Source organism: Octopus bimaculoides, chromosome 24 (genome assembly GCF_046866305.1).
Source record: "Octopus bimaculoides isolate indiv1 chromosome 24, ASM4686630v1, whole genome shotgun sequence".
NCBI classification, from domain to species: domain Eukaryota; kingdom Metazoa; phylum Mollusca; class Cephalopoda; order Octopoda; family Octopodidae; genus Octopus; species Octopus bimaculoides.
This window is the reverse complement of record NC_142951.1, coordinates 6,756,331-6,780,102: the sequence shown is the minus strand read 5'-3', so window position 1 is coordinate 6,780,102 and position 23,772 is coordinate 6,756,331. Positions and strand designations below refer to the sequence as shown.

At 38.6% G+C, this 23,772-nt stretch overlaps 1 protein-coding gene across 1 annotated transcript in view; it reads right to left on the bottom strand.

Moving 5' to 3' along the window:
• Window positions 1-263: 263 nt before the first annotated feature.
• Window positions 264-23,772, bottom strand: part of LOC106873017 (guanine nucleotide-binding protein G(o) subunit alpha) — a 49,697-nt gene continuing 26,188 nt past the window's right edge. Inside the window, exons 2-9 of the mRNA XM_014920215.3 lie at window positions 14,514-14,605; window positions 12,636-12,728; window positions 12,204-12,364; window positions 11,243-11,371; window positions 10,389-10,518; window positions 9,200-9,271; window positions 8,060-8,147; window positions 264-7,051 (exon numbers count right to left, since the gene is read on the bottom strand). Of these exons, the coding sequence (XP_014775701.1) occupies window positions 6,861-7,051; window positions 8,060-8,147; window positions 9,200-9,271; window positions 10,389-10,518; window positions 11,243-11,371; window positions 12,204-12,364; window positions 12,636-12,728; window positions 14,514-14,605 (956 nt within the window). The 3' untranslated portion in view covers window positions 264-6,860. The remainder of the gene's footprint in view (window positions 7,052-8,059; window positions 8,148-9,199; window positions 9,272-10,388; window positions 10,519-11,242; window positions 11,372-12,203; window positions 12,365-12,635; window positions 12,729-14,513; window positions 14,606-23,772) is intronic.

Here is a 23,772-nt window from a genome sequence, read left to right as displayed (position 1 = left end):
GCAAGTGTCTTCTACTATAGCCTCGGGCCCCCAAAGCCTTGTGAGTGGATTTGGTAGACGGAAACTGAAAGAAGCCCGATCATCCTCATTTTTGATTTTTTTTTTTCACTTCTCCTTCCAATTTTTAGTTTTGCTCTACACACTCAAAAACAATGAGAGAAGCCTTTTCAACAAAAAAAAAAAAAAATTTTGGAAATATTTTCAGATGAAAAACGTAATTTAAAGGAGATTTAACAAAAAAGAAAAACTAAGTTAACACGGAATATAGAAAATAATTTATTAAATTTTATTGTATTTTTTTTTTATTTGTTGTTCATGAAATTATTGAGAAATAACATTTTCAGATTTCTGAAATTCAAGGATAACAATGCAAGGAACAATATTTATCAGATGATTTTTGTTGTTGGTGGGTCGGGGGTTAACTTTGTACAAAAGGGGTTAAAAGCGGTTTTGTTTTTCTGTTTTTTTCAGAGAATGGGGTATGGCAGTGGCATTATTATTATTATTAAGGCGATGAGCAGGTAGAATTGTTAGTGCGCTGGATGAAATGCTTAGTGGTATTTACCCCATTGCTACATTCTGAGTTCAAATTCCGCCTAGGTCAACTTTGCCTTTCATCCTTTCGGGGTCGATAAAATAAGTACCAGTTGAACACTGGGGTCGATGTAATTGACTAGTCCCCCTCCCCCAAAGTGGTTGCCCCTGTGGCAAAATTTGAAACCATTATTATTATATTATTAAGGTAGTGAGCTGGCAGAATTGTTAGCATGCCAGGCAAAATGCTTATCAACAATTCATGTCTTTATGTTCTGGGTTCAAATGCTATAGAGGTCAACTTTGCCTTTCATCTTTTCAGGGTCAATAAAATTAGTACCAGTTACATGCTGGGGTTGATGCAATCAACTAACTCCTCCCCACAAAATTGCTGGCCTTGTATCAAAATTTGAAATCATGATCATCATCATTATTATTATTATTATTGAGTGAGAGAGCAGTGCATGCCATCAAAGTGACACTGGGGTACAAATATACAAAGCCCAGTATACCCATCATGACTACCTGTCTGATAAGGGTACACCAGGCACATGCATCACAACCATATGTGTGCAACATGGTGATCTCATTATCAAGATAAACAGTGCATGACCTTGCAAGTGGGGCCCAGTTAGAATTTTCTTCAGGTCGAGTAGCCCATCCCGCTCAATATTATTATTATTATTATTTTTATTATTATTATTATTATTCAGGTGGTGACCTGGCAGAATCATTAGCACGCAAGACAAAATGCTTAGCAGCATTTTTTTTTTTCTATCTTTACATTTGAGTTCAAATCCTGCAATGGTTGACTCTGTCTTTCATCCTCATGGGGTCGATAAAACAAGTGTTGCTTTGAGGTTTTGATGATGTGATTGTTTATTTGTAGAATGACAATGTAGGAAAGGTGTAAGAGGTTGGATCTGGCCAGTTTGGACATAAAACATATTTAGACCAGATATTGCTGGTTTAAATGCTAAAGAATTAAGTGAAAGGTCTCTCATATTTATATTGAGTTTGAAATGTCATGGACCCTAAAGAGTTAGGTGCTAAAACAATTTGTCATGGCCCTAGAAATGGTTGAGCGTTAAAGCAACTGACATGTGGCTAAAAAGGTTAAATAATTTGTCACGGATATTACAGGGTTAGGGAGTAAAAAACAACTGCTATGACCCTAAAAAAGTTTAGGGGTTAAAACAAAGTTGCCATGGGCTTCAATAAGTTTCAGTGTTTATAACAATTGTCATGGCATTAGAAGGGGTTTGACCCTTTGGCATTCAGATTACACTGTCAAATGTAATGCCTGTTTATTCATATTGTTAGGAATTAATCGTGTATTACCTTGTAAGATTTGAGATTTAAATGATATGATTGTTTATTTTTAGAATGACATTGCAGGAAAGGTGTAAGAGATTGGATCTGGTCAGTTTGAATGTAAAACAGGTAGAATATTTGGGCTGGTTATGGCTGGTTTAACCCTTTTTGCATTCAGATGAGTCTGTCAGATGTAATTCTTATTTATTCACAATGTTTTGAATTAATCACACATTATCTTGTAGCTTTGAGATTTCAATGATTTGATTGTTTACTCATAGAATGACATTGTAGGAAAGGTGTAAGAGACTGGATCTGGCCAATTTGAACACAAAACAGAGGGAATATTTGGGCTGGATATGACTGATTTAAATGCTGAAGGGTTCAATGAGATCTAACAGAAATATACAGAAGGTATTTTATCAAGTATAGAAGGTGCCAACCCCTATTTTCCGGTGTCGTTAACAGGTGAGTGGATGGGGGAGAGTTCGTTTGCTCTGTAATTACTGTGAGAAAAGTTGATGGTTTGCTCGTTTTAAATGTTTTTATCAAAACAAAAGTTACCCACACAGATCAGATCGATCTCAAGGGTCACAAATTTGTAGAGAAGGTATGAAGTGGGGGTGGGGTGTGTTAGGTGTAAGGGGTTAATTGAATTGACTGGTTCCCCTTATTTTGAACCTTCTTGAAAGGATCACAAAATTTCCTCTAGCATAGATCCAGGTAAGATTTCAGTCCAAGACTTAGAAACATGAGTAAATTCTGTGCAGAATTCCATCCAGTATCTCACCATTAATGCATTAAAATTTTGGTTCCAAATTTTGGCACAATGCCAGCAATTTTATGGGGAAGTGGGGAGGTGATTACATTGACCCCCCCAGTGTTTCACTGGTACTTATTTTATCGACCCTGAAAAGATGAAAAGCGAAATCGACCTTGGTAGAATTTGAACTCAGAACGTCAAGGTGGACGAAATACTGCTTAGCATTTTGCCCAGCGTTGCTAATGATTCTGTCGGATTGCTTCTCCTTGCTTCGTTAAAATATTGATTTCTAACATAATACACACATTTCGGGAAAGAGAAGATGGAAGGGGTGGGGAATACAGTCGATTATGTCAGCCCTATTAGATGACTGGTATTTTATTTTACTGATTTCCCCCCTCCCTACTCAGAAGGACAAAGGAAGAATCAATTTTGATGGGATTCAAACGAACATAAAGCAACCTCTCTGAACATTACAAGGTAGTGATCCTGTCATTCTAATGGCTCTGCCATAGCAACGCCCTCTCATATCCGCTGCAGGCATAAAACCACACCTCATACAAGAGGCCACACCTTCATAGGAGGAGGTGTGTAGCCAAGTGATTGTCATCTCACAGTATATGAATAATGATTTCTGCTACAGGCCAGGGAGGTGTTTAGTCAATTGACAGACCTCTCCCAGTTCAGTAACTTTTAGCATGCTGAAGGCAAATCCTGTCACCATACAAGTTTTCTCCCCCTCTCACTGCAATACACTGCACCTGAAGCTACAGGGGAGAAAATCACACACAATGACATGATTCACCTTCAGCGTGCTAAAGGTTGGTAATTATTTGTAACAAAGACAGACACAAGGCTGTAAAATTTGTAGGAAGGGAGTTGTACATATTTTACTGATATTTTATAAACACCCTAGAAAAGATGACAAGTAAACCTCAGAACTTAATTTATAAAAGCACGAGGGCATTTTGTTATCTGCTCTACTGAATCAGTCAATTACCTATCAAAATATTAGTATAAAATATTTATAAATCAGAGAGCAGAGAGTATGTACAAGCCCTTTAGAAAGGAATTACCTTACCAGAGGTAAACTCCTGGCTTTAACAACAGATGCAGTTTAGGAAACTTTCAACACTATATATGCATAAAGTAAGATACAATCTTCTTATCTTTGACTTGTTTCGGTTATTGGACTGTGGCCATACTGGGGCACCACCTTGTAGGGTTTAGTCAAACTAATCGACCCACAGTACTTAATTTTTTTTTTTAAAGCCTGACACTTATTCTATCATGTCCTTTGCTGAACTACTAAGTTACAGGGCCACAAACATACCAACACCGTTTGTCAAGCAATGGTGGCAGACAAACACAAAGGCAACACAGACATACATATACACATACATACACACATATGACAGGCTTCTTTCAGTTTCCAACTACCAAATTCACTCACAAGGCTTTGGTTGACCAAGAGTAACAGCAGAAGACACTTGTCCAAGGTGCCACACAGCCATGTCTGTAATTATAAATATTCTTGAAACTGAAGGCAATGGATTTTTCTGGGGCTTTCTGATACATTTGACTTCACCCATTAGGGGTCCAAAAATATATATAGTGGGGTGGGGCACAATAAGAGTCACATGGTTAATAGCATCAAGTGAATCACGATTCCAGTCTCTCACTGGTGCTTATTTTTCCAAAACCTGCTAATCTGAAAAGGTGACTCAGGGAGGATTTGAACACGGTTTGTTAGTTTTGTTGTTGTTGTTGTTGCTAGGACACAAATGTTTGGTATAGTATCATAGTCTGTTACATTGCGACCATCTTACCCTTCTTAAAATAAAAGATAAATATATATAAAAATGTATGTACATACATATATATACACCTATATATATATATGTGTGTGTGTGTGTGTATATATATATGTATGTATGTATGTATGTATATATATATATATATATATATATATATATATATATATGTATATATGTATATGTATGTATATTGAATATTACTGATGGTCTTTGTTAGCAAAATACTAATTACAAAAATGTTCGTGATGACGGGACCTGCCCCAAGTGCCAGACTTTTGTTTGGCTTCCTCACTGCTATGTTGTAAATGCCATATTCTTGACAAATACATACTTACACACACACACATGTGTATATATACATACATAGATACATACATATACATATATATATATACATACATATAAATATATATATATATATATATATATATACATACATATAAATATATATATATATATATATATATATATATATATATATATATTAATCTGCTGATTAAAATAAAAAATATATATTTTTGTTAATTTCAGGAACGGTGAATCCTGAAGCTGATAAAGCTATAAATAACAATATATAATATATCGGATTAAAAAAAACCCTTTCGATCAACATATATATTCACAACTTTTTTTTTTCTCCCCTTGTTAGTTTTACCAAATATGTACATGTGTACATTCATACATATATACATACATATATCCACACACACACATACACACTCATGTATACATATATAGATATATATATATAAAGAGATGAGTGTACAAATATATATACAATATACATAAAATCATCATCATCATCATCATCATCATTAATATCTGTATCCCACAGGTTGGAATGGCTTGACAGCATCCAGTGAATCAGAGGGCTGCATTGGGCTTGATCCAATCTTCTTGTCTCACCAGATCCCGGTCAATCGTCCAACCCATGGTTGTATAGATTACAGACATTAAATGATGATGGTAATGATACACACACACATATACAAAGGATAAAGACCCTCCTTCGGTCATGAATGACCACGAGATTTCACCTAGAAAGGTACCCTTTAATGCACAAGTCCGGGCAAGGCTGTTTATGGAAGACCAGCAGTCGGCCATGCATACCAGCCCCCACCTCTCCATGCCACCGATGTTATCCAAGGGAAAGGCAAAGGCCGATACAGTTTGGCACCTGTGACGTCGCAACTCATTTCTGCAGCTGAACGGAATATAACACACAGCCTGGTCCAGAAATTGAACTCACTACCTCATGATTGTGAGCCTAACACTCTGACCACTGAAGCTTGGTTTATGAATGCCTCTCATCATGAACAAATCAGGTTACAAACAAGTTTTCGAACGTTAAACATCTCAGGTGATGAATAGTGTCTCTAGTAATGAACAAGCAAGCTGGTGACAATGGATGGTGACAAGCTGGGAGTTTCAACAGAACAGCACCAGTTGCTGCCTAATTTCCACTCAGTGTAACATCCCAGCTCAAATTTGCTGTGTCTTCTCTTGAATTTCATATGTGAAAAATAGCTTTGGTTTACAACCATTTCAGGTAGCAAATGGCCTTCATATATATATATTATTTAATTAGCACAGTATATGGTTTTAAGTGCCATTACTAGTTTCATGTGCTGAGAACATGCCAAACAATGTTTTTAACACGTCTGGTGTCCTAGCAAAAATCATCAGACACTGCCCACATGGCATAACAGACTAAAATGTTTATCTCTCACCAGATGGAGTACATTTTTTAGTTGATCTTACCATCATGGAACTGTACACTATATATGTGTGCGAGTGCGTATACATACACACAGATATATACATATATATGTTTGAGTGTATATACATATATATGTTTGAGTGTATATATATATATATATATATATAGTTATGTCTATACATATTTACAGGCATGCATGTTTTGTTTTTGAGTGTGTGTGTGTTTTAATACATATATATATATATATATATATATATATATATATATATATTTCATTTTTTTTTCATTTTGTCTAGTTTCAGTTCATGAGCTGTGGCCATGCTGGAGCACTGCTATATATATATATATATATATATATATATTATATACATCTAAAGTTCAGCTTTCTCACACATAAACTCCGCAACTTTACTTTCATTCAGTCAACATCAGATGGCACCAACAAGGGTTGGGGTGGGTTTTGTAATCTAAACTGCAAAACCCACTATATTTCCTCTAATTTGTCTGGCTTGAAATTTAAAAAAAAAAAACAAAAAAAAAAACGTTTGTTTTTGTAAAAAATCAACAACTAAAAACAACCTCCCCTTCACCACCCACCCCTGCAAAAACAGCAACATCAGCAGCAGCAGCAGTAGTAGTAGTAGTGGTAATAGCAGTATGAGTTCGTAGCATTTGTGTGAACATCGGTTACAGGTGAATTGGTTTCCAGGGTTCAAAGGAGAGCGGCTGCTTTGAGGTTCTCCTTCAGAATGGATTCCATCACGACTTCGAAGACGACCTGAATGTTGCTGGTGTCGGTCGCCGTGGTGAAATGGGGGTAGATGACTTTGTACTGGTTTCGATTCTGCATTTGAAATAGGTTCTGGATGTACATGGCCGCTACGTCTACGTCTTGGATTGAACCTGTGAAGTAAGTAGTAATGGTGGTAGTAGTAGTAGTGGTGGTGGTGGTGGTAGTAATAGTAGTAGTGATGGTGGTGGTAGTAGTAGTAGTGGTGGTGGTGGCAGCAGTAGTAGTGGTGGTGGGAGTAGTAGTGATAGTGGTAGTAGTAGTGGTGGTGATAGTAGTAGCGATGGTGGTGGTAATAGTAGTGGTGGTGATAATAGTCGTGATGGTGGTGGTAGTAGTAGTAGTAGCAGTGGTGGTGGTAGTAGCAGTGGTGATGGTAGTAGTAGCAGTGGTGGTGGTGGTGGTAGTAGTCGTAGGGAGGAGGAGGAGGAGGCAACGTAAATAGAAATCATGAACACCCTCCTCATGATTTAATGTTTGTTTTCCCTGCAGGGTTGGACAGTTTGACAGGAGCCACAGTGTCGGCTCTGGCGTGGTTTCTATGGCTAGGTGCCCTTCCTAATGCCAACCACTCCGAGAGTGTAGTGGGTGCATTTTTACGTGCCACCAGCACAGGTGCCAGTCAGGTGGCAGTGGCATCGGTCATGCTTGAATGGTGCTTTTTATGTGTCACCGACATGGGAACCAGCCAGGCGGCACTTGCATTGGCCACATTTGGATGGTGCTTTTTACGCTCTACCAGCGTGGGGAGCCAGTCAGGCAGCACTGGCAAGGACCCACGCGTGAATGGTGCTTACTGCGTGCCACCAGCATGAGAGCCAGTCAGGTGGCATTGGCATTGGTCATGCTTGAATGGTGCTTTTTATGTGCCGCCAGCACAGGAGCCAGTCTGGTGGCACTGGCATCGGCCACGTTGAGATGGTGCTTTTTACATGTCACCAGCACAGTGATAATGGCCATCCGTCTATTTTCTGCATCCATTTGCAGAAAATCTGCCTCAATAAATTGTCTGACCCATGCAAGCACGGAAAAGAGGTTGTTGAAGTGATGATGGTTGTTATTAGTTCTAAACAGTAAAGGTTCTCGAAAATGCTGTTACTTAGAATATAAAAGGGACTTACCTTTATATTCTGGAAAGAATATATGTAGATGACGATGAGAATGGAGAATTTTGTCTTTGAATAAGTCGAGTTTGTTGAGAAAGAGTATCTGTCAAAAAGACATAAACGAGTAGAATATTAATAAGAATTAATTAAAATAAAAATAAATTAAATTTTTAAAAATTATAACTAAGTTTAAAAAAAAGCAAACAAATACTATACACTTCCACACAACTATATGTGCATACACATATATAAACAGGAGTGGCTGGGTTCAGTCCCACTGCGTGGCACCCTGGGCAAGTATCGTCTACAATAGCCTTGGGCCGACCAAAGCCTTGTCAGTGGATTTGGTAGGTGGAAACTGAAAGAAGCCTGTCGTATGTATATATATATATATATATATATATATATGCATGTATATGTTTGTGTGTCTGTGTTTGTCCCACCCACCTATCCCATGACAACCGATTTGGGTGTGTTTACGTCTCTGTAACTTAGCGGTTCAGCAAAAGTGACCGATAGAATAAGTACTAGGCTTACAAAGAATAAGTCCTGGGGTTGATTTGTTCGACTAAAGGCGGTGCTCCAGCATGGCCACAGTCAAAATGACTGAAACAAATGAAAGAATAAACAGAATATGTGTGCATGTGTGCACATATACATACATACATCATCATCATCATCATCAACTAACGTCCGTTTTCCATGCTGGCATGGGTTGGACGGTTTGACTGAGGTCTGGAGAGCCAGAAGGCTGCACCAGGCTCCAATCTGGTTTGGCAGAGTTTCTACCACTAGATGCCCTTCCTAATGCCAACCAATCTGAGAGTGTAGTGGGTGCTTTTTATGCGCCACTGGCACAGGAGCCAGTAAGGTGAGCCTGGCAACGATCACGTTTGGAGGGTACTTTTTATGTGCCACCAGAACATGAGCCGGTTAGGCAGACCTGGCACTGACCACATTTGGATGGTGCCTTTTGCGTGCCATCGGCACGGGAGCCAGAGAGGGGGCACCAGCCCAAGCTATGATATTGGTTTTACTTGACTCAACAGGTGTTCTCAAGCATATCATGACCTTCATGGGAATAGCGAGCAGAGAAAATGGATGGATGGAATAAAATGATGATGTAAGAGATTAGTGAATAACTAAAAGACTTACCATACAGGAGAAATAGAAGAATGAGTTATTACAAATGCCTTTGAAAAGTGTTAGACTTTCTTGCAATCGGTTCTGAAATGGAATGAAAAGAAAGCAAAATAGAATGGGAAACTTGAATTTATTTGAAACGGAAGACAAAGTGGCAAATTGATAGAAATAATTGGTAGAAATTGGTAGAAATTAGACACAGAAAGAAAAATAAAGCGGGGAAACTTGCATTTATATGAAACGGAAGACAAGGTGGCAAACTGGTAGAAATAATTGGTAGAAATAAGACACAGAATGTAAAATATAGCGGGAAACTTACATTTCTATGAAACAGAATAAAACAGCAAAATTGGTAGAATTATAAAAGAGTGGGACAAAATATCTTCTGGTATTTGATCTGGTCCTGAGTGCACTAAGTTCAAATCATATGAATTTCAACATTACCTTTCAGCCTTTTAAGTGGAGGTGTGTGTGGCTTGGTGGTTAGGGTGTTGGTCTCATGATTGTACGATCGTGGTTTCAATTCCTAGACCAGGCAACACATTGTGTTCTTGAGCAAAACACTTTATTTTCTGTTGCTCCAGTCCACTCAGCTGGCAAAAATGGGTATTTCTGAGATGCACCAGCATCCCATCCTTATGCGTGTGTAGGTGTGTATATATGTATATATGTTACAGAAGCCGAGTGACAGGCCCTATGAGTGTCTATATGACACAGGAAAGATCTTTCACCATTTTACGGGTCAATAGATATAGTACTGACCAAACAATGATACACTCCTATCTCTCTCTAGCTGACCCATCTTCTGTGTTTCTCAGGGTCAGAGGTGGGAGGGGTGAGAGGGTGTCTGCATCTGTTATGAGTACCTGAGCACGTAAAACAATCAATGAAAGCAGGGCAGATATTGATACAGTCATTCTCAGTAGAGAATAAGAGAGAGAGAGAATGAGAGACGGAGGGAAAGAGACAGAAAGACAGACGCACAGACAGAAGAAGCAGAGAGAGAGGCAGATAGAAAGAGACAGACAGACAGAAGCAGTGAGAGAGAGACACAGACAAAAGCAGAGAGAGAAAGAGACAGACAAAAGCAGAGAGAAAAGTAGTGAGAGAGACACAGACAGAAACAGAGAGAGAGAGAGAGAAAGAAAGAAAAAGAAAAAGAAAGAGAGAGAGAGAGAGGTGGGGGTAATATAATACTCACCACGGTATGATCTTCATACAGGCACATGTCATACGAACTAAGGGCCACCACAAACAAAACTCCTCGCACATCATCAAAACACTGGATCCATTTTCTCCGTTCTGACCGCTGACCACCAACATCAAACATTCTGCAAAACAGAAAAGAGATGAAAATTATCAAACAAAGAAGCAATTACAATTAGCATTATCCAGATTAATTAATTACTTCATCGTTAGAAATGAATGTGGATTTCTTTTTCTTTACACAATATTTATTTCTTTGTGGAGGCGCAATGGCCCAGTGGTTAGGGCAGTGGACATGCGGTCATAGGATCGCGGTTTCGATTCCCAGACCGGGCGATGTGAGTGTTTATTGAGCAAAAGCACCTAAAGCTCCACGAGGCTCCGGCAAGGGATGGTGGCGAACCCTGCTGTACTCCTTCATCACAACTTTCTCTCACTCTTACTTCCTGTATCTGTTGTGCCTGTAATTCAAAGGGTCAGCCTTGTCACACTGTGTCACGCTGAATATCCCTGAGAACTACGTTAACGGTACACGTGTCTGTGGAGTGCTCAGCCACTTGCACGTTAATTTCACGAGCAGGCTGTTCCGTTGATCAGATCAACTGGAACCCTCGACGTCGTAAGCGACGGAGTGCCAACAACATTTATTTCTTTAATGCCCACAAGGGAGCTAAACATAGAGGGGACAAACGAGGACAGACAAAGGGATTAAGTCGATTACATCGACCCCAGTGTGAAACTGATACTTATTTAATTGACCCTGAAAGGACCTTTGAATAAAAACACAGAAGAATATCGTAGAAGAAGGAATGCGGGAGAAGACAAAGGAAATAAGTGCTGGGAACTCACCGAAATATCACATAGTTGATTCTAAAGCAGGTTTCTAAAACGCCAGTCGTACGTACTCGGGCGCGTAACACATCTGTGGAGTTTGGAATATATGTTGATGAGCAGATCCGGTTCATGTTTTCAAAATAGCTTTTAGAGAAAGAGAAAAAAAAAAAAAAATCAGACATATATATCCATGTATTTATGCATGTGTATTTGTGTGTGTATGTGTATGTGTATATATATATATATATTTTTATCCCTAATATTATTATTATTATTATATATATAAATTACCTGCCTCTGGATACCTCCTAACAAAGACAGTACCCACACAAGTAATCTCCAGGAGTGCCTTCGGATTTAATTAGCCCCTGGTTGCTTAAACACTTCTAGCCTATCGCTTGAATGTTTAAACAACCCTAACTTATATATAAATTTATATTTATATATATATATATATATATATATATATACACACACCACACACACACAAGGGAGTATGGCCTAGTGGTTAAGGCACTGTGCTTATAATCGAGAGACCATGGTTTCAATTCCTAGATTGGTTGGTGCATCATGTTCATGGGCAAAACACTTTCCTCTTAAGTTGTTCCGCGATTACTTCAACACCCGATGAGTGGTACTTGTTTGGGCAACGTCAGTTTGATGGAGGGAGTAAGCTAATGTACAGCACACACACACACATTTAATCACTATAAACAGATTAGCCGTGTTGGCGTTCAACATGAAATTGCAAAAATCAACTTTCTCAGACTCACAGGAGACTATCATCATTACATTTATGTAGCCCAGATGTTGGCGGCTGCCAGTAAACAGAGCAGACTCCCTAGGGGTTACTCACAGGTTTGCTTGTCCCAAGGGGTTACTCATCATCATCATCATCATCATCATGCTACTGTGGCAGTAGCAACAACAACAAAATAATCATCAACAACAACAACAACAACAACAGTCTACTTACTAGATTGCTGAATCATTCAGTTCATATTCGTAGCCCCGTGACACTGCAAGTCTGACACCTTTGTCCATCCATAGATTGTAGAGTGCTTCCCACACATATGGAATCATGGTTTGGTTTTCGGTCATGCAGCAATTGCATGCAAGCACCTTCTGAGCATTCAGCTACAAGAGAAAACGACAAATAAAAGACTTGATACATATCTGGCCCTGATGAAATATTACCTTGCTTGGAAACAGATGAGGGTTAGTGACAGGAAGGGCATCCGACCATAGAAAAAATCTGCTTTAACCAAATTTTATCTGACCCATGCCAAGATTTGGGTTGAACTGGGACTAAGGTAAGGCACCTTAGTTGGCCCAAGGAAGTGTGGAGTATGGATAGAACCTGGAATCATGTGATTGGCCAAGGTGTACGAACGATTGTTTTACTTACCCTGTTTCGGGAGTCATCCAGATTAATCCGTAATATTCCCATCCCTGCCAAAACATACTTCATGGAATTCAACAGATTGTCCAGTACTGCAGGCTGGAAGTAGAAAAGGGGGGAAAATAAAGGTTCAAATCTAACTGAAAGCTAGAAAATTACTAATCTTCAATCTCACAACGTGAGATATTCAGCAATAGTACTTTGGAGTAAAGATTGTTTGCTAACATAACATGGCAGTCCTGGTTTCGGACAAACAGGAATTTGGCAGCGCCACCTCTAGCCGAACAATTATTCTGTGCTGATGAAGGGAAATAACCCAGAAATCGTGATACACAGATATTGTTTTGAGCTGAGTGGGGGTGCTAGATTCCCTTGTTCGAAAATATAAGGACACTGATTGTGTCATATAGCCAGGTGGATACGAGGTCTCCTGGGGATAAATTACAGCAACACTCGTCCTAAACCAGGACTGCCATGTTATGTTGGCAAATAATCTTTACTACAAAGTGAAAGCTATTAAATAATGATTTCTTGGATACAAAAAATGAATTAATAGAGTTTAAAAGGAAATGAAGACAGGGGAGGAGAAAGGAAAGCTGATAAAAAAAAAAGAGGGGGGGGTGAAGAAAAGACAGACACACATAACACCAACAAATGTGTTTGTAAATGTGCATGCATACACATGTACAAGCACAAACACATACATAGGCCACACAGTGTACATACACACACGCATGCAGACTTACCCTGATAGTTGAGCCCCCACAACTAAACCCAAGAAAACACTCCACACTAGAGATAAAGGAAACCTGCAGAACATTACCCCCCCCCCCCGCCAGATAACAACAACAACAACAATAATAAATATTCAGACAAATACATAACAAAAACACCAGGACTTACAAATATATATAACATACAGAAAATTGCACTACTGGGCACTGCACACATCCTACGCAAAACACTTTCAGTACAGTAAACATAAGAGCACCACAGCACATACCCAAAGCACACAGAGCTGCGCTCGGTAGTGAAGTGAAAGCACGTTATAAAAATAAAACTACTGAACAATAATAATAATAATAATAATAATAATAATAATAATAATAAATTGATGTATCAATACCAGCAGATGACAACGTTTCCCTAAAAGAAATGGAAAAACTTTCAAAATACAAAGACCTGGAAATATAGGTAACTCGAATGTGGAATCTAAAGACAGAAACAATTCCTATCATAGTAGGTGCCTTAGGTATAATAAAAAAATATTCAGACAAATACATAACAAAAACACCAGGACTTACAAATATATATAACATACAGAAAATTGCACTACTGGGTACTGCACACATTCTACCACAAAACACTTTCAATACAGTAAACATAAGAGCACCACAGCAAACCACAGCACATACACAAGGCGCACAGAGCTGCGCTCGGTAGTGAAGTGAAAGCACGTTATAAAAATAAAACTACTGAATAATAATAATAATAATAATAATAAAATTAAACCTTGGGAGACGCATTATGCCGGTAATAGACACATAAACTGGTTCAGTCCTTTATTAATTTATATAGTTTTTTGTTAGATTATTTCATTGCACTCTTGCAATCTCTTCAGTAACCTGTCTCTCCACTTCCATTTATTTTGAGAGACAAGTTACTGAAGAGATTGCAAGAGTGCAATGAAATAATCTAACAAAAAACTATATAAATTAATAAAGGGCTGAACCAGTGCGTGTGTTTATTACCGGCATAATGCCTCTCCCAAGGTTTAATTGTATTTCTTTCAACACACGTATCCACATCAAGAATCTTGCACACGAAATACACATACGAATAATAATAATAATAATAATAATAAACTAATACCGTTTAACTTACTCTGAAAGCCAATAATTCGTCTTTGGAGAAACCGTCATTGTGAATAATTTTCATCTGCTTTACCAGGGTACTTTTACCACTTTCAGCAGCACCTGAGGTGGAGAAATAGGGTAGATGCATTAGTACAATGATTGCTTAATAAAAGGGTGTGTGAATATATATGTGTGTGTATAGGTGTATGGATGTGAGTGCATGTGAATGTGTGCGTGTTTGTGTGTGTGCATGTCTGTATTTGTATCAGTGTGTGTGTGTGTGTATGTGAATGTGTGTGAAAGAGAAACAGAGATGCATTAATATAGCAATGTCTTTGTGTGAATATTCAGCGGGTAGCTGTGGGGGTTGAGAAGCTTGTTTCTGAACCACATGGTCTTGGGTTCAATCTCACTGCGTGGCAACTTGGGAAAACGTCTTCTAATGTAGCCCCCAGGCCAATCAAAGCCTCATGAATGGATTTAGTAGATGGAAACTGAAAGAAGTCCATCATATATGTGTGTGTGTTTGTGTATAAAATATATATATATATATATATATATATATATATATATATATATATATATACCAGAGTAAGTGCGTAAATGTGAAACAAGGTGGGAGAAAATAGTACTCCAATACCAAAGGTAGAGTTATACGCTTTATTAATAATAAACCTGCAAAGACATGACAAAAACTCTGAGTAACAGTTTTTGTGATGTCTTTGCAGCTATATTAATAAAGCATATATCAAACCGTCCATCCCATGCCAGCATGAAAAATGGACATCAAACGATGATGATGATGATGATGATATATCAGCGTATATGTATGCTTACATATCTATTTATTCAGGCACACACACACACATTCAAATATACATATAAAGAAACTGGATTATCCACTCACAGACTCAACCCACTATCCATTCATCACCACCACGACCACCACCACCACCATCCAATGCACCAAATCACCAACTATGCACCCTCAGCACCCCACTCACCCACCCACATGGCATGTGTTCCTTCTTATGTTTGTACAAAGAAACAATTTTTGTTTCATTCTTGTTTCAATGTTGTCATAGTGAGAAATTTGGTCAGCTGCGAAACAGAATTCTGGAAACTTCTTTTAGCCACAGGCACGACAAAAAGTGGTTTGAGACGTAGTCTTTTCAATGATGTGGATTTGGAATGAAGTGGGGGTGGGGTGAGACAGTAGCTTCAACTCCATCAACTCCTTAAGTGCTCAAACATATATCATCATCATCATCATCACCATCACCACTGAAAATCTGCTTTCCATGCTGGCATGGATTAGTTGGTTTGACTGAAAACTGGTCAACCGGGAAACTGCAACAGGTTCCGATCTGGTTTGGCAAGGTTTCTATGGCTGGATGCCATTCCTAACACCAACCACTCCGAGAGAGTAATAGGTGTTTTTTTATGTGCCACCGGCACAGGTGCCATTGAGCTGATATTGAGCTGACACGATTACGTCCTCACTTGGCTCAACAGGTCAACACAGCACAGTATATCGACAAAGGTCTCGGTCACCTGTCACTGCCTTCATGAGGCCCAATGCTTGCACGGTGCATTTTATGTGCCACCTCTTTTACTCTTTTACTTGTTTCAGTCATTTGACTGCGGCCATGCTGGAGCACTGCCTTTAGTCGAGCAAATTGGCCCCAGGACTTATTCTTTGGAAGCCCAGTACTTATTCTATCGGTCTCTTTTGCCGAACCGCTAAGTTACAGGGGACGTAAACACACCAGCATCAGTTGTCAAGCGATGCTGGGGGCACAAAGACAGACACAAACATACACACACACACACACACACATATATATATACATATATACAACGGGCTTCTTTCAGTTTCCGTCTACCAAATCCACTCACAAGGCTTTGGTCGGCCTGAGGCTATAGTAGAAGACACTTGCCCAAAGTGCCACGCAGTGGGACTGAACCCGGAACCATGTGGTTGGTAAGCAAGCTACTTACCACACAGCCACTCCTGCGCCTATATATATATGATTATGTGGTAAGGCTCCAACAAGTAGAATAGCAATTGATCAGCTAAGAAGTTATAATAAAATGTTACAATGTTACAATAAAAGCCACAAGTCTTGTTAATTACAGCTGCCTAAGGTTTCCTGGCTGAAGAAGTAATTTATTTTGCAATATTTCAAGCTGCGAGCGAGACTCCGAAAAGATGAAAGGCAAAGCTGACCTTAGCAGAATTTTAATTCAGAATGTATAAAGACAGAAAGACAAAATGCCGCTAAGCACTTTGTGTGGTATGCTAATCATTCTGCCAACTAACCACCTTAACAACAACAGCAACAACACTAATAACAATATGTAGACTTTCCTTCTAGTACAAAAGCTCTTTTGGCTGCAATTATGGACTAAAATTTATTCAGTAAAACTTTTCTCATGAAAGCCTGTAAGCAACATGTGATCTTTTCTCTCTCTCTCTCCTCCCACTTTTTTTTTCTTTTTGTGTATTTTGTATATAAAACTGACCTTGTGGAAACATTAACGAATATATTTTCAAGAAAACTATTATACAAAAAAAATATTTGTTATATGAATAGGAATTTTTGTATTTTTACTTTCATATCTGTAAATACATGGTATAAAAAAAAAAAAAGAAACTATTTACTCTTTATTTCAAAGAAATAAAACTTGTTTTATTTAGTTAGTTGGCACTCCGTCACTTACGACGTCGAGGGTTCCAGTTGATCCGATCAATAGAACAGCCTGCTCGTGAAATTAACGTGCAAGTGGCTGAGCACTCCACAGACACGTGTACCCTTAACGTAGTTCTCGGGGATATTCAGCGTGACACAGTGTGACAAGGCTGACCCTTTGAATTACAAGTACAACAGAAACAAGAAGTAAGAGTGAGAGAAAGTTGTGGTGGAAGAGTACAGCAGGGTTCACCACCCACCCCACTGCCGGAGCCTTGTGGAGCTTTAGGTGTTTTCGCTCAATAAACACTCACAACGCCCGGTCTGGGAATCGAAACTGCGATCCTATGACCACAAGTCCGCTGCCCTAACCACTGGGCCATTGCGCCTCCACTGTTTTATTTAAACAAAAACAAAAAAGATTTTAAAAAACTTTTACTTGTTTCGGTCACTAGACTGCAGCCCATGCTGGGGCATCGCCTAGAAGAATTATAGGCAAATGAATTGACCCCAGCACTTGTTTTTAAAGTCTCTTGGTGAGGGTCCAAGTTGGAGATCCATAGACAAGCACAGATTTAACAACTGCTCTGAAGAACTCCCTCCAATTTATCTTCACTACGCCCTTAACAGAATACACCATAACCACACACACACACACACACACACACACATATGTAAAACAACAACAACAAAAATATGGAGATAGAAAATCACACCTTACAAAGCCAACAATTGCTTTTGCTTTGTCAACATATTTAGATATTAAAAATATCAGGAGTGGCTGTGTGGTAAATAGCTTGCTTACCAACCACATGGTTCCGGGTTCAGTTCCACTACGTGGAACCTTGGGCAAGTGTCTTCAACCATAGCCTCGGGCCGACCAAAGCCTTGTGAGTGGATTTGATACATGGAAACTGAAAGAAGCCCGTCGTATATATGTATATGCATATATATATGGATGTGTGTGTGTATTCGTGTGTCTGTGTTTGTCCCCCCAACATCGCTTGACAACCGATGCTGGTGTGTTTACGTTCCCGTAACTTAGCGGTTCGGCAAAAGATACCGATAGAATAAGTACTAGGCTTACAAAGAATAAGTCCTGGGGTCGATTTGCTCAACTAAAGGCAGTGCTCCAGCATGGCCGCAGTCAAATGACTGAAACAAGTAAAAGAGAAAATGTGTGTGTGTGTGTAAATAGAGGAAAAAGATTATATATATATATGTATGTGTATATATATATATATATATATTATATATATATATATATATATATATATATATATATATATATATATATATATATATATGTTATACACTTACACACACCTACCACAGATTGTGTATGAATGTTGTCAGTGAGGTCTGTGTACCTATCACTATCACCATAGCAACAGTACAACTGTACACCAATGTGATGTTGTGGAATTGGAGTAAAGATTTCACAGTTGACTGATTTCCATAGTTGTAACTATATATATATATATAATGATATATAATGAGGTGAGACCAGGGTGGAAGGAGTAACAGTTGAAGGTGGTGGTGGTGGTGGTGTGGAGGTGTGGAGGTGCTAGAGTGATTAACCAAAGGAGCTATGGTGAGGGTTGGTGGGTGAAAGTGGAGGTGATGTAAGAGCAGGTAAGAGCAACATAAAAAAATATTTAAAAAAAACTGGTTCTCCATCGGTGACGACGAGGGTTCCAGTCGATCCAATCAACAGAACAGCCTGCTCGTGATACTAAAGCACAAGTGGCTGTGTACTCCACAGACACGTGTACTCTTAATATAGTTCTCAGAGAGATTCAGCATGAGACATTAAATATGATAAGGCTGGCCTGGCCCCTTTGTATTACAGGTACAACTCATTTTTGCCAGCTGAGTGGGACTGGAGCAACGTGAAATAAAGTGTCTTGCCCAAGGACATAATGCATCACAAGGAATTGAACTCACGACCTTATGATCGTGAGTCGAATACCTTAAACTCTAAACCATGTGCCTTCATTAAGACAACATAAATGTAGAGAGAAGCTGGTGTAAGGCTGGTTGCTGTGTAGCTCCAACTTAACTATGATGATCTCAGCTGATGAGACCTATGAGGGAGGGAGAGAGAGACAGACAGAGAGGCATGCAAGCCAAGGCATCACCCATCCTATCTTTTTATTTGGGAGTATCCACTTAGTAGACTACATAAACCAACGTGCCTTTTCAATTCTGCATGATTTGAGGGAGATTTGTCTGCTATTTCTAGGATGTCGGGCAATGGCCACTCATAGGCTCTTTTGTAGGCCTTTGGCATAATGGTAGGCTGATGTGGTGGTGGTGGTGGTGGAGGAGGAACAGTGTGAGGTACAATAAGTGGAAGTGAGGGACAGACTCTGAATGAGAGAGGGTGCAAAGGACTACTACTGCTGCTGCTGCTGCTGCTGCTGCTGCTACTACTACTACTACTACTACTACTAGATGCAGTATTGAACCTCCCTTCCTTCTTTCCACTGCCGCCGCTGCCACTACCCATCCTTGCTTCTAATTAACTCACCTGACATGACAGAGGTGGTGCAGTGTGCCAGGTAATACTATACTTGGATTGAAATAGTAGAACAATATAGAAACACCAACAGACACACACACACACATACTGAAACCCATATTCACACACACACACACACACACACACATCAAACCTATGCACACAGACATACACACAAACAAGCACATACATACAGACATACACAAAAATACTGATACACCTATCCACATAAACATATACAAACACATTCTGGAGAATCCAAGCATAACCACCACCACTAATACTACTACTACTACTACTTCTACTACTACTACTACTACTACTGCGATAATGGTGATGATGATGATGATGATGATGATGATGATGATGATGATAATAATGGTTTCAAATTTTGGTACAGGGCCAGGTATTTTGGGGGAGGATGCTAGTCGATTACATCGTAATCGACCCCAGAACAGATGAAAGGCAAAGTCAACCTTGGCAGAATTAGAATAATAATAATGATGATGATGATGATGATGATGATGATGATGATGATGGTTTCTTTATTAGCCACAAGGGCTTACATTAAGAAAAACATTATGGACAGTACAGGGCAAAACAAAGAATCTGTGTGTGTATGTGTGTAAGTGTGTGTTGTGAGGGTTTTGTGTGTAAACAAGATGAGCAAAATTAAAAAAAAAAAAGAAGGAAGACAGAAATTAACAATATGTAATCCTCGATAGGGTGGAGATGTTCAAGGGCTGCTCATGGAAAAACCCCATAAAAAAACCATGGGTACCCTGACTTTTGGGGCAGGTGTGTTTTTTCCTTTACACTTTTCCAACTACAGGGCAGGCCCGTTCCCATTCAGCAAACTGGCCAGAAGACAACACTTCCCTCTCTAACCTTATTTTCCTATATAGGCGCAGGAGTGGCTGTGTGGTAAGTAGCTTGCTTATGAACCACATGGTTCCGGATTCAGTCCCACTGCGTGGCACCTTGGGCAAGTGTCTTCTACTATAGCCTCGGGCCGACCAAAGTCTTGTGAGTGGATTTGGTAGACGGAAACTGAAAGAAGCATGTATATATATATATATATATATATTTGTGTGTGTATATGTTTATATGTCTGTGTTTGTCCCCCAACATCGCTTGACAACTGATGCTGGTGTGTTTACGTCCCTGTAATTTAGCGGCTCGGCAAAAGAGACTGATAGAATAAGTACTAGGCTTACAAAGAATAAGTCCTGGGGTCGATTTGTTCGACTAAAGGCGGTGCTCCAGCATGGCCGCAGTCAAATGACTGAAATAAGTAAAAGAGTAGCTTTGACTTTATCATGCATTACCTCATAGCTTTGAGATTTTGATGATGTAATTGTTTGTTTTTAGGATGACATTGTAGGGTAGGTGTGAGAGGCCAGACCTGCCTGGTTTGTATGTAAAACGGGGAGAATATTTGGGTCAGATAAGGTCAGTTTAACCCTACAGAATTCAGATTAACTCTGTCAAATGCAATGCTTATTTATTCAAATAGTTTTGAATTTATCATACATTACCTCATAGCTTTGAGATTTCGATGATGTGATTGTTTTTAGAATGACACTGTAGGGTTGGTGTGAGATATATAAGGTTTAAGGATGAAGGTCCTTCCTGAGTCATATAGCCACATAGGGTCAGTTTCCTGGTTTCTCTGATGTATATATTCCCCGCTAGATATGGCGCGAGTCTATCACAGGATTATTCATTTTTGCCATCTGAGTGCACTGGAGCAATGTGAAATGACGTGTTTTGCTCAAGAACACAATGTGTCACCTGGTCCAGGAATTGAAACCACAATCTTACAATCATGAATCCAGCACCTTGACCACTAGGCCACACGATTCCACAACACAGGTGTAAAAGGCCAGATCTGGCTGGTTTGAACATAAAACAGGTGGAACATTTGGGCTGGATATGGCTGGCTTGAATGCTAAGGGGTTAAGGGGATTAAGACGTTACAAGATTTGTTGGAACCAGAGTTTGATCAGCTGCGAAGGGGTCTTGGAATGGCTGTAAAGAAGAGAGGAAATGGCAACAGGAAATTGTCAAAAGCTGCAGAGAAAGCAAGCCATTTTATACATGTCGCTTAAGCAAAAGACAAATACAAGATGGCACACGATGGGGCTGAACCTGGAGCCATGTGGTTAGGAAGGAAGCATGTATCCACCTTGCCATTCCACATATAAAGGAGAGAGAGAAAAAGTGTGTGTGTGTGTGTGTGTGTGTATACAGGCGTAAGAATGGCTGTGGGCTTAAGAAGTTCACTTCACAGCCACGTAGTTCCAATCTCACAGTGAATGGAATTTGGTCAATGGAAACTGCAGAAGTTGAGAAGCAAGAGGAACTACAGTTATATATATATATATATATATATATATATATATATATATATATATATATATATATATATATATATATATATACACATGTATACATGTACAGACACAGAGGATGATTCAGAAATCCCCCTGGCATATAAATGATGTATAAGATATTTTACTTTCTTACAATTTTTGTTTTTATATATTTATTTTTCTACTATATTTGTGATGTTTGTTGTGAATAGTGAGTATGTTTTGATACTGTATAATAATGTGTGTGTGTGTACGTGAGTATGTGTACGTGTGTATGAGTGTACGTGTGTATGTATGTGTGTATATATATATATATATATACACACACACACATGTATGTATGTATGTATGTATGTATGTATATATATATATATATATATATATATATATATATATACATATATTTATATATATATATACATATATTTATATATATATATACATATATTTATATATATATATACATATCTATATATATATACACACACATATGTATGCATATATATGTATGTATATACATACATATATAAGTATGTATGTCTGCATATGTACGTACATACATACATACATACATATATATATATATATATATATATATATATATATATATAGATAGATAGATAGATAGATAGATATACGCACACATGCACATATATATGTGTGTGTGTCTATGTATATATATATTTATATATACATATATCTATGTGTTTATATGTGTGTGTGTGTATATATATATATATATATGGGCCAATAGGTCAACGAGCCAACATGGGACATGGCCCAAGAACCTCCCAAAGTTTGCAGGAGGGTTCCTTAAACCCTTTAAAAAGGAAATTAATTTTCATGGTGCTGCATGAACGCCACACATGTGCTGGTGGCTCTGCTAAGTGGTTGGCATTAGGCAGGGCATCCAGCCATAGAAACTGTGCCACAACAGACCATTGGAGTCTGGACAGCTCCCTGCTAGCCAGTTCCAACACATGCAAACCATCCAACCCATGCCAGCATGGAGAGCAGATGCTAAACGATGATGATGATTCTAGCAATGATATTAAATTTATCTACCAAAAAATAGAATTGGTATTTTCTGCAAGTCCTGTTGCCTCAATAAACTTGACATATCTAAACAGAAAATAGTTTCAAACATGACATTCTTCAACAAAAGATAGATTGGGATATAAAACTGCTTTCCGCAATTAAGGGTAATGAAATTTCAAGTGGGTATATCTGATTTCCACAGTGAAAGGGTTAACTAATGATAGCAACAATGATGAAGATGATTACGCTAACGAAGTTGATTATGACTTTGGTGACATTCCTAATTCGTTTTATGTTGTATTTAACTAATTCTAACCTTTCCACTGTGAAATTAAATTTCATGGTTATTCCAATAATGATGATAAATATCTATTCCAAAAAAGAGAATTGGCATTTTCTGCATGTCACATTGCCTCAGTAAACTTGACATATCTCAAAAGAAAATGGTTACGAACATGACATTCCTCAACAAAAGATAAACTGGCATAAAAAACTGTTTTCTACACTTAGTGCTGATGAAATTTTGATTGGATATATCGGATTTCTGTAGTTTTTAGTCCAGAGAAGCCAAAAGTTTGGAGTTAAAAATTATAAAATATATTGGCATGTGTAAAGACATTCGAGCGAGATCATTGCCAGTGCCGCTGGACTGGCTCC